We start from the raw sequence: 14213 nt of genomic DNA on the forward strand, positions 1-14213 counted from the left end.
TATATATATATATATACATATACACACACACTCTATTTCCATGTATGCCTGCATGACAGAAAACGGCATCAGATCCTACTATAGATGGTTGTGAGTTATCATGTGGGTGCAAGAAATTGAACTCGGGACCTCTGAAAGTGCTCTTAACTTCTGAGCCATCTCTCCAACACATACACACAAACAACCTTTTCTCCTTTTTCTTTTCTTCAGGGTGTCAAGTGGCCCAGGCTGGGCTCAAACTCACTATGTAGCTGAACACCCAATCCCCTGCCTCCAATTCTCCAGTATTTGGATTACAAATATGTGTTACTATGCCAAATTTTCAAGACAGTATTTTTTTTTTTCCTGAGACAGAGTTTCTCTGTGTAGCCTTGACTGTCCTGGAACTTACTCTATAGACCAGGCTGGCCTTGAACTCAGAAATCCACCTGCCTCTACCTCCCAAGTGCTGGGATTAAAGGCGTGCGCCTCCACCGCCTGGCCTAGATAATATTTTTTTCAGTGGCTAATATCACATCTATATCTCTCATAGGATTGCTGGAAAAGGGGGGAGGGGGGACAAAACAAAAACCAAGTGACAGAATCCTTGTAGTTTATGGCAGATACCAAGAACTCAATATACACAGCTACTGCTCAAACTTAGCCGTTTTATGCTCTACATATCCGTCTTGCTGACAGTCTGCAACATGCATTAATATATAGTACTCCAGGTTTAAAAGTCTATTTTGGAGTTGCAAATCTGAAGGGCAGAAAAGTCAGGATACCTAGCTCTCACCCTGCTATGCTGGTCAATTTTTTTCCAGTGTTTTAAAGGCCACCCCAGGCAGAGACTGTAGCTCAGAATTACCTTGATATCCTCAGGAAGGTGCCGCTCAGCACGGTTTTCCTTCAGTCGTTTTGTAATCAGCTCAAGAGTTGCTTCCTTTGATGGCTTCTTCTCTTTCTGGATGACTCTGGGCTCCCCTTCACTCTCACCATCCTCATGGTCTAAAGAAGAGCCGAAACTTTTTGGAAGAGTGTTACTCCGAGGACGTGTCTGAGGCACAAATTCTCCATCAGAGTTTTTGTGTTTTGCATCTAAATTTCAGAAACAGGAGGATTAATAATTGATAACATATAGGCTCACACATTTAGCACGCCAGTATACTTATCCTTTCAAACAATACCCACAAGGAGCCCAAGGTAAAGCACAGTACTCTGATAAGCACTGAAAAGAAGTGAACTCCAGGTTCATAAAAAAGCTGAGCATGGGCAGGGCATGGTGGCACAAAGCTTTAATCCCAGCACTAGGGAGGCAAAGGCAGGGGAATCTCTGTGAGTTCAAGACCAGTCTTGTCTACATGGTGAGTTCCAGGCCTAGGTTAGGAGATGAGGCAATAAGCCTTAGAGATGACAATTACCTCAGAAAATAAAAGTTATATTTACGCCGGGTGGTGGCAGCGCCGCGCACACCTTTAATCCAGGCACTTGGGAGGCAGAGGCAGGCAGATTTCTGAGTTCGAGGCTAGCCTGGTCTACAGAGTGAGTTCTAGGATAGCCAGGGCTACACAGAGAAACCCTGTCTTAAAAACCAAAAAAAAAAAAGTTATATTTACATTTCTTAATATGCACTATTGGCCTTAACAATAGAAGAAAAGAAAACTTATTTTTTTCGAAAGTGTTCCAAGATAGATTTTTTATTATTATTATTTCTATTATTACTATTATTATTATTATTATTAATCTTGGTTGGTTTTTTTAAAGATTTATTTATTTATTACAAGTAAGTACACTGGTAGCTGTCTTCAGACACTCCAGAAGAGGGAATCAGATCTCATTGCTGGTGGTTGTGAGCCACCATGTGGTTGCTGGGATTTGAACTCAGGACCTTCAGAAGAGCAGTCGGTGCTCTTAACTGATGAGCCATCTCTCCAGCCCTAATCTTGTTTTTTTAAGACAGGATTTCTCTATGTAGACCAAGCCGACCTCAAATTCAGAGACCTGCCTGCCTCTGCCTCCCTAGTGCTGGGATTAAAAGGGTGTGTCACCATAACTCAAAATTTATAGCTATATTTTACATAGAATTATAAATGTTTTAAAGATGCTGACTTTCCATAAAATGCACTTATACCTTTAATTTGCTTCCGCAACTTTGTAAGCTCTGTCATCCATTTTAATACCTTCGGATTGGCTGCAATGTCACTGTAGGAGGGCTGCAAAGTTATGGAATAGGATCACTGACATTTGTAATGCCCAATAGTTAAGTTCATTGTGTTTACAGTTCCCATAACATAAAATTTCATTCAGTTCTCACTTTATTTTAATTTGATATCAAGCACTTCTAAAGCAGGTCATACAACTGGAAGGGGCCAAGTCTGAAGGCAGACCTTTCCTCTCTGGGCATCTGATGTTACACACAGGGTCTAGTCATTACAAACATGCACTGTCCCCATTTCCTCCTCCCCTTTTATTAGTGTGATTTGTGTCAGAAAAGAACATTAATGTATTAATGTAAAGAATTTGGTTTACGAATTCTAAAAAATGTTTGCAAATGGAAACATAGAAACACAATGGTACAATACTAAGAACACTGTCACAGAAATCAACAACTAAGGACCCACTGACTCTCAGGATCACCACTTTTCCCCAGCATCTCAGATGTGCTCTCTTTCAGGGAAGAACTGGAGCATGCTTTCCTAAGACCCCCTACCCACCTACTCCCTCCACCCCACCTCCACCCCACCCCGACTCTAACATGAATTCAAGTTTGTTCTAGGCAGCACTACAAACTTACCTTGCTATTTCTTTCCCTTTCAAATTGCTCCTCGAATTGTCTGATTTTTTTCTGAAGTTTCTTGACCAACTGATAAGGTGTTCTATCTTCTCTTTTTTCATCTTTTGAACTGAAGGATGACCTTCGAATTCTGAATTAAAACAACAGGCCAATACACTGCATTAAAATTTCAAGTGTCAACATAGCATTACTTATTGTCCTGCTGTGTTCCTATTACCAGGAAGGACACTGTACAAGTGAAGGGAGAAGCCAGCATAAAGGTATGAGCAAGTAACACAATAATAATGGTAATAACCATCTTAAGTAAAATTAAATTTCTATTACTAAAAGACAGTCAATAAATAACTTGGCTACACATATAACAAAGAGTCTCAGGCTGGAGAGGTGAATCTGGCTGCTCTTCCAAGAGGACCCAGGTTCAGTTTTTTTTGTTTGTTTGTTTGTTTGTTTTTCGAGACAGGGTTTCTCTGTATTGCCCAGGCTGTCCTGGAACTCACTCTATAGACCAGGCTGGCCTCAAACTCAGAAATCCGCCTGCCTCTGTGTCCCAAGTGCTGGAAATAAAGGCGTGCACCACCACTGCCCAGCTCCAGGTTCAGTTCTTAGTACCCACATGACAACTGAATTCCAGTCCCAGGGGATCTGACACTTTCTCCTGGCCTCTGAAGGCACTACATTCACATACACAAAACCACACACAGAAAAACACATACACACATAAAATGGGAGGTGCACTGGCTGGTTTTGTGTATTAACTTGACACAAGCTGGAGTTATCAGAGAGAAAGGAGCCTTCCTTGAGGAAATGCCTCCATAAGATCCAGCTGTAAGGCATTTTCTCAATTAGTGATCAAGGGTGGGACGGCCCGTTGTGGGTGGTGCCATCCCTAGGCTGGTAGTCCTGGGTTCTATAAGAAAGCAAGCTGAGGGCTAGAGAGATGGCTCAGTGGTTAAGAGCACTGACTGCTCTTCTAAAGGTCTTGAGTTCAATTCCGAGCAACCATGTGGTGGCTCAAGCCATCTGTAATGGGATCTGATGCCCTCTTCTGGTGTGTCTGAAGATAGCTATAGTATACTCACATACTTAAGATAAAAGAAAAGAAAAGAAAAGAAAGAAAGTTGAGCAAACCAGGGGAGGCAAGCCAGTAAAGAACATCCCTTCATGGCCTCTGCATCAGCTCCTACTTCCTGAGCCTGCCTGAGTTCCAGTCCTGACTTCCTTTGGTGATGAACAGCAAATGTGGAAGTAAGCTGAATAAACCCTTTCCTCCCCAACTTGCTTTTTGGTCATGATGTTTGTGCAGGAATAGAAACCCTGACTAAGACAGGAAGGCAATATAAACTGTATCTAAATGATATTGACTTCCCAATTATCATAACCCAGCCTATAGGAAGGCAGTGTGCTGTGTTATTGTAACCCTGTCACAAGTTTTGTATTGTTTATTATTTCTGTTGTTGTGGTGGCTATTATTTTATGTGTATGAGTATTTTGCCTATATTATGTGCCCAGTGTCCTCAGAGGCCAGAAAAGGGCATCACACCTCCAGAACTATAGTTACAGATGGTTGTAAGCCACCATGTAGGTGCTGGGAACTGAGCCTGTGGGTCCTCTGCAAGAGCAGCAAGTGCTCTTAACCACTGAGCCATCTCCCCAACCCCAAATGATTACAGAAGAGAATGCTAGCTAGATGTAGGGGAATGACGCTGCACACACGTTCTCCCTCTGAGGTTAAAATCCTGTGTTTACATTCAATGCTGAGAATAAAAACCCTCCAAAAAGGGACACAACAGTAATAGAAAAAGGCACACAAATCATGCAGCTCAGAGTAAGGACTTCAAATCGTATCTTGCATTCTGAACTTTACCAATAGTAACAGTTCACTCTCTCATTCCAGATAATATCTCCACACTAAAGCTATAAATAACTTGTAAAATTTCTACACAGGAGCTAGGCAAGATGCCTCAGCAGGTAAAGCACTTGCTACCCAAACCTAGTGACTTGAGTTTCATCTCCTTAACCCACAAAGAATTAGAAGTGATATGGATCCCTCACAACACACACTCCTCTCCCTCTCTCGCAATAAATACATTTTTAAAATTACTGTAGAGTCTTCAGGGAAATCTATGAGTTCAAGAGCATCCTGGTTTATAAAACGAGTTCCAGGACAACCAGAACTACAGAGTCCAGTGCCCATATTAAGCTGAGGTAGCGGGTTCCCCTGGAGCTTGAGTGACGGGGCTGTAAGGTGCCTAATGTGGGTGCTGAAATCAGCCCTGCTCCTCTACTGCTCTCCAATCCCACACAAAGGCTCTTTACAAACAAACAAAGGCACTGTTGCTGTGCTACCAAGAAATTCTTTCCTATCTAGTATCATTTCTAATGTCTGCTTGCCCCATTGCTTCCCACAGAAAATATTCAAGGCAGTTTCCTAAGGAGAGTTCAGGGGCCAGCAGGGGCCAGAGGAATCAGACACACCTAGAGATGGGGTTACATGTGGTTGGGAACTACTTGATAGAGTGCTGACAACAAACAGGGTTCTCTGGAAGAACAGTAGGCTCTCAAGTCACCAAGCCACCTTCCCAGGCCAACGTGTGCACGTGGATGCAGGGACCCACGGAGGCCACAAAAAAGCATCAGATCTCTAGAAGCTGGAGTTATGCACAGTTGTAAGCCACACAATGTAGGTTCAGGGAACTGAACTCAGGTCCTCTGTAAGCGCTTAAGCTCTGATCCATCTCTCCAGTCACTACCTCAATGTTAGCTCTAAAGATGATAGGGGCTGGTGAGATAGGCTCAGCGGGTAAGAGCACTGACTGCTCTTCTGAAGATCCTGAGTTCAAATCCCATCAACCACATGTTGGCTCACAACCACCTGTAATGAGATCTGATGCCCTCTTCTGGTGTGTCTGAAGACAGCTACAGTGTACTTATTTATAACAAGAAATAAAATCTTTTTTTAAAAAAGATGATAAACTCTTTTCACTGCTACTAAACAAAATTAACTATCTGATGACAAAATACATGTTAAGTCAAAGTCTGGGAATAGGGAGCCTTATGTTTGACCCTCAACACCATATAAACCAGGCACAGCACAAATGCCTGTTATCTTAGCACTCTGGACATACTTGGGTTACACAAAATCCTGTCTCTAAATAAACAAAGAGTTTTATAATTTCTGAAAAGTAAGCTGCTTTTATTAACCAGAGTACTTGTTTGTAGTCATTTTACCTATGCAAGTTTTTTGCCCTGTCTGTCCTGAAACTTGCTCTGTAAACCAGGGGGCCTCAAACTCAGAGATCAACCTACCTCACCTCTTCCTCCCTAGTGCTATGATTAAAGGTATGAACCACCACCTCCTGGCTTGTGCAAGTATTTTAAAGCTCTTCAATAACTTCAATTTGACTTTGAGCAAGTTAACCTAAAAGCATCTTGTCACGCTGCTGACCTATCAGGGATACTGCTTCTGCCAATGTGAGAAGAGGCCACTGAGGGCTTTCTGTGTTTTTAGCATCTGTCCCAGTTCTTCAGCATTCCTTAGTACAGTATGTATCCAGGTCAGCCACCTGGGGGAGCTCCTACCTCAGAATGGAGGCATATCCAGAAGCACTGGGGTGCCTCCAATGAGCCTTTCTATTTAAGAGCTATAGATAACAGGCTCCAAGGTCTAATGACCTTGTTCCCATCCCAAAGAAATCTTTCTAAGCCTAAAAAAAGTTATTTGTGTTATGGACTATAGAAGTTTCCCTTTCACTGTAAGCCTGGAGACTAGCTGGGAAAGAAGTATTAAATCTCAACCTATGACTAAATTTTCTAAATTTTTCTAAAGATGCAGCAGCAACCCTGAAGCTTGCCTCCCTTCATTTGGAGGCATTCCTTGGAAGAGGGTAATAGTCATTAGTGTCTATTTTTCTTTTTAAAGATTTATTTATTATTTATTTATTACAAGTACACTGTAGCTGTCTTCAGATGCACCAGAAGAGGGCATCAGATCTCATTACGGGTGGTTGTGAGCCACCATGTGGTTGCTGGGATTCGAACTCATGACCTTTGGAAGAGCAATTGGTGCTCTTACCTGCTGAGCCATCTCACCAGCCCATAGTGTCTGTTTTTCATGTGCACCATCAAGTATCTATCTTCTTTGACCATCAAAAAATTTTCCCAGAATGATACGGTGATCAATAGATAAAGGTGTTTGCTGTGCAAGCCTAATGACCTGAATTTGACTAGCAGACCCTAGGTCATGGTGGAAGGAACTGACTCTACTACATGGTCCTCTCCCTTTCACATCTCCTTTTCACATTTCACTGCACGAGAGCCCCTGTCTCCAACACAACATCATAAAGACAGTAACTTATCTGAATAAAAGTAATCAGAGATTCTATTTCCAACAACAAAATTAATTTGTTAAATATGAATGACAAGCTGTGGTGTTGGTTCTTAGCAAGCTCTGGTTTCTTGACACTGCTTCAACTCTGTAAGCTGAAAAAAAGCATTCCAGATTGAATCTGGAAGACAGACATTGCTGTCTTGGCACTGCTGAACCAAGTGAATGCCAAATGAATGAAGAAGGCATGGGACTCTACAAGAGAGACAACAGTCCCTTTTCCACAAAAGTTTTCTGCCTCTGCCAGCTTGGACATTTCATGGATTTTTGTTGTTGTTTTTCTTTTTTACATTTTCTTTTTGTTTCCTTCCCCACCGTGTCCCCAACTCCCCTCCCACACAACAGAAAGTAGAGGTCAGAGATCCACTTGCAGGACATACTCAGTGGCGTGGCAGCTCCTTCTAGGATGTATGTGCATTCTATGATGCTACAAGAAGGTGCCAGAACCACTATATCTCAATTAAGACTAAGTTTCAATTAAAGCAGTACAAACTAGTGAGCTTCTCCCTTTCAGAGTTCTGCACTCCAATTATTAGTGGATACATGAGGACTAAACCACAGGAAACACCCACAGTCTAACAGTAACCCCCTAGTACTACGCAATCCCCAAGTACTACGCAACTTCAATAAAGTCAAAAGACTACAGCAGTCGAATGGAGAGACAGATTTCAATTACAGGCCTGGAAGGATTTGTGTACAGAGTAAGAACTGCCTCTCAAATCTAAGAGATCACATACCTAGTGAAGGAAAGTGCCTTTGACGAGAAATCCAATGCTTCTGGATCATGTAGGAAACGTTGGCTTTGCCCAAAATCTAAACTGCGATGAGCTAATACTGGAGGGCAGTCCTCTCCTAGGGGATGGTGAGTCATCCTTGCAGCCTGTGGAGAAAGCTGAGCTTCTCCAGACTCAGAGTCTTCCTGCCAAGACTTAAATGCAGGAAATGGCTCTGTGAAACAAACACAAGGATAAGATTATGGGTGTCTTCAGCCTACATCATTGTACAGTGGGTTCATTCTATATATGGTAGGGAAAAACATCAAAACATCAAAGCCAGAAAGCTAGCACATTCATAATGCCTGCTGCTTCTGCATTCTTCATATTCACTCACTAAGAGATACCACTTAAATGCTTAAACCCACTAACAAAAGCAAAAAAGAACACTATTAAGTTTCTAAAATTTAATTCTAAAGATGTTATATAACATAATCCTAACTCAGTATTCTAAAGATGATATATACAGAAAAACATTTTTTCAAATATAAGTCTTTCCTTAGAAACAGTGAACAGTCCCTCACTATCAGATGGGTGGCTGACTATGTTAAAATATGAAGGTTTTCCCTACACTACACAGAATACTAAGAAATGGAGCTAATGCCATAAGAATTCTAATATTCCAAACGAGGAGCTAACTTTAGCTTGTCTACAATATGTTAATAAGAAATAATGTTAACTGTTAACATTAAAATAATGTTAGTTATTTTCTGTTATTAGGTTCCTATGAATAAGACACACATACACACTTTAATCCCACAACAGTATTTAAGCGAAAATGAAACAGCTCTGGTTCTCCTTAAGCACACTGATTGTATTACAGAAATCCTGTGTACTCTCCACTGAATCCATGTTAATAACATCTCTTCTCCTATACACCATCTATAAATATATGCCAAATACAACATTAATTTTAAGCATCACTGGAGTATGGGGAAGGAAGAACCTCTAGATATATCTTAGAACTAAAAATTTAAATCTTGATTGAGATAGCTATTGCAAAAGCAAAAACAAATGGAACAATGTATTAACAGTATTAAAATTTAGCAAGTTGTATTTTTCTTTACACAATAATCAAAATAGCCACTCAGCAATTTAGTTTAATGCTATGTATTAGCCATTTAAGCAGTATCTTTTAATAGTTTTAGAAAATAATTTACCTTGCCTTTGAGACCTAGATAATTTTGGTTGACTAAAACTTGAGTAACAAGTATGTAATCCCACAATAAACTCAACAACACAATGATTTCAAAGCAACCCTTGTACCTGTGTCCCAGCAGATGTAATAAACATTTTGAGAGATTTTAACGTTTTAAGAAATTACAAAACCCTTTTTCTGAGTTTTTAACACAAAGTTTCCTTTGGGAACAGCAGGAGAAGGGCTAAGAAATGACAAGCCAAGCGACCCAGGAAGGAAAAGCAAAGCTGAGCGGTGACGAGCGTACTTACCCTCCCCATCTCTCTGCAGATGCATTGTTTTGAAATCAATGAGGGGGAAAGTGATAAGGCATGACGCTAATAAAATGGAAAAAATGGCAAAAAATACTAAAGTGAACACACAGACCAGGCAGAACAAACCAAACACATAACACAACGCCAAGGGCACAAAAGCATTTTCCCGGGACCAGCCAGGAGTTCGGCTCAAAAACCTGCTTCAAAGAAATGGCTGCTAACAAATTTTAAGCAAACATACATTTCTATTTCAGCAAGTAGTAAGGCAAACTGAAAACTGACTGTTATTAAATTCAGACACAAGGCCAATGAGCCAAACCATCTTAACCATGTATGCTTGAAGCCTTTTAGTATGGTTGATTAGAAAGAAAACCCAACTCCCTTAGAAAGATGAGGATGGTGTTGCTAAGTGGTGCAGTACTTCTTGGCATCCTGGAAGCTCTAGGTTCAATCCCAGGACCAAAAAGAGAAAAGAAACAAAGAAAAGTCTCCCTTTTGCTCATGCTTCATAAAAATACTGCCATTGGCTCTCTTACTCCTGCTTCCCCCTTGCTCTCTCTTGCCTTCTTGGGCTCATCCCTTCCCCATTCCCTTCCCCTTTCTCTCCACGTGGTCATGGCTGGCCTCTATTTCTCTACTCTCTCCCTCTGTCTGCCTTTCTCTAAACTCTCTTCTATACTAAAAAACAACTACAACAGCAAAAACAAAACAAACAAAAAACTGCTATTGTATGTCATCCCAAAGTTATCAGCAAAACAACTGAGGGAAAGATGATGTGACTCTTTGAATAGCTACTACAAATTCATACCGGCTGTGGTAGGGACATGCAGCCTGCTTGCTGACTGTATTCTGCTATCCTTTGAGAAAAAAAAGTAAAGCCTCACTTCCTAGGGAATAGTAAAGAGGGCCAGAATTTGTGGAACCATCCTTTCTCTACTAGTCATATCAAACAAACAAAATATGCCTACAAATTTCAAAGTACATAAAGTCTAAAGAACGCCGTTATCTTGAGATTTAACAAAAATATTCTAACACCTAATTGTAAAAAAACCCAAACATTCTTTACATTGTGGCAAAGTTAGAACAGCAGTAATGACAGCCCTTTGCTCAGGGTGAGGAAGCTCACCCATCTGTCTGTCCACTAGCACTGAGGCTCTGAGGGTCACAACCCCACCTACTTCTACATGGACTTATTATGACTGATGAGTGGGGAGTTGGTGGGGGCAGGGAGGGAAGCGTTGCAGGGGAGTTCAGAATCAGGTTCTCCTTGGACAACCTCTAGAAAGCTCAAGCTATAGAGACCAGTCTCTCCAAACCATGGATATTGTTCGTTTCTTTTGTGTTTAACACAGGGTCAGAGCCCTCAGTCAGAGATCATAACTGGTTATTTATTTGCATCTCCCACTAGAAAAGACAAAAGTATCCTAATTCTCATGTTCAGAGACTCCGTTCTTACCAAGGTTCCCGGGGATGCTCTTTTAGCCACTGTGCCTTTCCACTGTTTCCTCTCCTTTACACATCTAGGTTATGTGATCTTTCACTGTCACCAGTATGCTAAAATCTCCTAACTCAAGGGACTTTCTGCATTAATTCTAAGAGTTCTGAATAAGTCAAACAGAACTAACTTCATTTAGTTGAAGTTAGGCTCACAATATGCCATTACACATGGCAATGATGGAGACCTAGAATGGTTATGGATGGGGGAGGGTCACAGTAAAGATTGCCACACACAAGGGTTTGCTAAAAACTTTTAAAGTACGGCTAGACTTTACATTAAAAATCAAGAACAACAACAACAAAATCCCTACACATTAAAACTATGGTCAGATAGCAAAGGAACTCGGGGGACTGGCACCACAATTCCTCTGGTTATTGCCACTGTGTGTCCGTCATTAAATAACTCTCCAAGACACAATCCCAGGGGTTTCTCGCCATATGAACGGAATCTGGGCTTAGGACTCCTGAGTTGTCTCATTTTCTTTTATTAGGACGATTGATGGCTCACAGATTCACGCATCTAAACTGATTGTTAGTTTTCCCTTCTTCAACATCTTACTTTACAGTTGATAACAATACAGCACACAGTGCTGAAAGAAGTTCTAGCCACTGACACTGTACCACATTTGTTACAGTATTTATCCATTTAGTCAGCCATCTTCTTATGGACATCTAAGTAAATAATAGATTCTTGGGTGTTTTTACCTAGTAAATACTTTAGCATGTAAAAAATTCACTTAAATCCCATATTTGTTTATAATTTATGGTATTTTTTTAAGATTTATTTATTATATTTATATGAGTACACTGTAGCTGTCTTCAGACACACCAGAAGAGGGCATCTAATCTCATTACAGATGGTTGTGAGCCACCATGTGGTTGCTGGGATTTGAACTCAGGACCTCTGGAAGAGCAGTCAGTGCTCTTAACCGCTGAGCCATCTCTCTAGCCCAATTTATGGTATTCTTACTGTAAAACTTTTAACAAAAAGTTTCAGTGTAAACTTGCTAAGTTTTAAGAAATTTTAGCATCTCCCCAAAATACTTTTTTAATCTATATAATACAATCTTTGCTTAGAAAGTACCAGTGAAGAATTAAAAACATAAAAACCTGTTGGTGATGATTATAAGGTAGTTAAATACTCTGTTTAAACTGGTAAAAATCATCAAAACTTTAATATGCTGAGTTTTCAAAGACCAAGAGATGGCATCTGATTTAACAATTAATCTATTGTATTCTAATCTAGGGCACTTTTTATTTTTAATAAATTTTGATCGTTGAGGGAGGTGCATTGGGGAGGGACACTGAGAAGGTCTGGACTAGAAATTCATTATCACCTAGCTCTCCCACATGCTGAGGTCACAGGCATGCACCACTGTGCCCTTTCAGTACCAAAGCTAATGATCCAGTTACATTCTACCCATGAGAGAACTCCCCTCCTAGTATAGTTGGGAAAAACAAACAATAAACTTCTTTTTTTTTTTTTCAGAGAGAACAGATCAGGGTGACAAACACTGTCCAGAAGGGGGCAGGAGTCTTGCTTTGGGTTATATTTCAGTTACAGATAACAGTATTTGGGAAATTAACATGCTTGGGTAAAATTACCTTCCCATTTATCACCATCAGAAACATTCTTCAGATCTAAACGTGCAATTTGTACACATGCTGCTTCTCCTTGAATACCAACACTTTGACCTTCGGTTACTTCTGATTCAGTGTTGGCATTCAAATCACGTATCTTACTACTAGAATCCTGTATTTTAAAACAAAAAAAAATATATTTCATAACCATGACTCTTTTCACAACTGGCTCAGAGACAATCTGCACACACATATCCCTATGTATTTTTCATTACTGGGCCAACAAAACCAACTGTCCCAATAAAACCAATTCTTCCATTTCTACTTATTTGTGCATAGGGGAAGGGGCTTTTGCTTGCACATATATTATGTGCACCACATGCTTGCCTAATGCTCAAGGAGGCCAGAAGAGGGCATCAGATTCTCTGAGACTGGTTACAGATGGTTATGAGATACCATATGGGTGCCAAGAGTTAAGCCCAGGTCCTCTGGAAAGGTTTGTTTATGCAGTTTATGTATACGAGTGCTTTGTTTGTGCACACGAGAAGATGGCATTGACTCCTATGAATAGATAGTTATAAGCCATGTAGTTGCTGGGAATTGAACTCAGGACCACTAAAAAAGCAGAGCAGCCAGTGCTCTTAATGGTTAAAGACAACTCTCCAGCTGCAAGCACACTACATTGAATTGTAAATTTGCACTTTATAATGTTCAACTAGGAAACCAAATTTGGGTCTCAAATATAGGAAAGTATTTTCATAACCCATAATTTTATTACATTAATTACTGCTTAACTTTTACATATTTGACTCCTTTCAACTTATCCATAATAACTAGCACATCAGGCAACATTTTTAAGAACTATAGTATAAAGATAGTTCTTACCAGAATCAAGTGTGGCAATTTATCACTGTCATATAATAAATATTCCTTCCTAAAAACACAAACATAGTTATTAGCATATAAAGAATAGAAAGGTTACTTTTATTACTTCTTACCTAGAGTCTTTCTTCTCTTCCCCAATATAATTAGCATTTAAAATTTGAGAGGAAAAAGTTATCAACAGGCATATGCCCATTCTTTGGAGCCCTATATCTGAAAAATCGCACAATACTGAAAAGATCCACAGACTCACTTCAGGTTTAGAAAATTAATATTCTCTACCACTCCCTCCCCATATAAATTACCCCCAAAAGAAAAATATGAAAGTAAAAGTAAAAACCAATTACAGCAGCCAGTGAGAACTGATGCATATTAGAAAAAGAATCCATAAAATAAATATTAGTTTTAACCAACAGATTTATTCTATCCATGCAAAGACTTTTAAAGAAGTTTTGGTCTGCCCTTTAAGGCTGAGCACTATCACAAGTGTACACTGCAATCTCAGGTTACATCAAAAAAGAAAGTGGGGGGGAAAAAAGGAAAAGTTAATTCACCTTGTAGTTCCCCAGAAAAATGAACCTCTACTTAAGAGTCATGTTGTAAGTTGTCACAAACAATCTCTACCTCTTTGGCCAGTAAACAAAGCAAGGGTTACTGATGCCCATGATGGGAAATTCTCCTCAAACAGATCTGTGTTAATTTAAAATATATACACCTAAGTGCCTCTTTAAGTGGTCATAAAAGTGGTGAGCACTTGGAAGACAAGCCTTGATTTAAACACAAGAATTTATCTCTTTATATAGAAGTATCTTACCCTTGGTGGCCTGAGAAATAAACTAAAGTCCCTGAAAGGCTCAAGGCCTTCTTTTTT

At 40.0% G+C, this 14213-nt stretch overlaps 1 protein-coding gene across 10 annotated transcripts in view; it reads right to left on the reverse strand.

The window, feature by feature from the left end:
- Positions 1-14213, reverse strand: part of Fam13b (family with sequence similarity 13 member B) — a 75381-nt gene that overhangs the window by 9015 nt on the left and 52153 nt on the right. For 8 of the 10 annotated variants that reach the window (XM_031365296.1, XM_031365297.1, XM_031365294.1 and 5 more), the window contains 7 exons: positions 13346-13394; positions 12485-12632; positions 9380-9445; positions 7895-8105; positions 2774-2903; positions 2111-2192; positions 848-1077 (listed from right to left, as the gene is read on the reverse strand). In XM_031365296.1, the coding sequence (XP_031221156.1) occupies positions 848-1077; positions 2111-2192; positions 2774-2903; positions 7895-8105; positions 9380-9445; positions 12485-12632; positions 13346-13394 (916 nt within the window). The remainder of the gene's footprint in view (positions 1-847; positions 1078-2110; positions 2193-2773; positions 2904-7894; positions 8106-9379; positions 9446-12484; positions 12633-13345; positions 13395-14213) is intronic. The other 2 variants (XM_031365303.1, XM_031365299.1) reach the window with 1 other exon arrangement.

Source organism: Mastomys coucha, unplaced genomic scaffold (genome assembly GCF_008632895.1).
Source record: "Mastomys coucha isolate ucsf_1 unplaced genomic scaffold, UCSF_Mcou_1 pScaffold13, whole genome shotgun sequence".
In the NCBI taxonomy this organism is placed as follows: domain Eukaryota; kingdom Metazoa; phylum Chordata; class Mammalia; order Rodentia; family Muridae; genus Mastomys; species Mastomys coucha.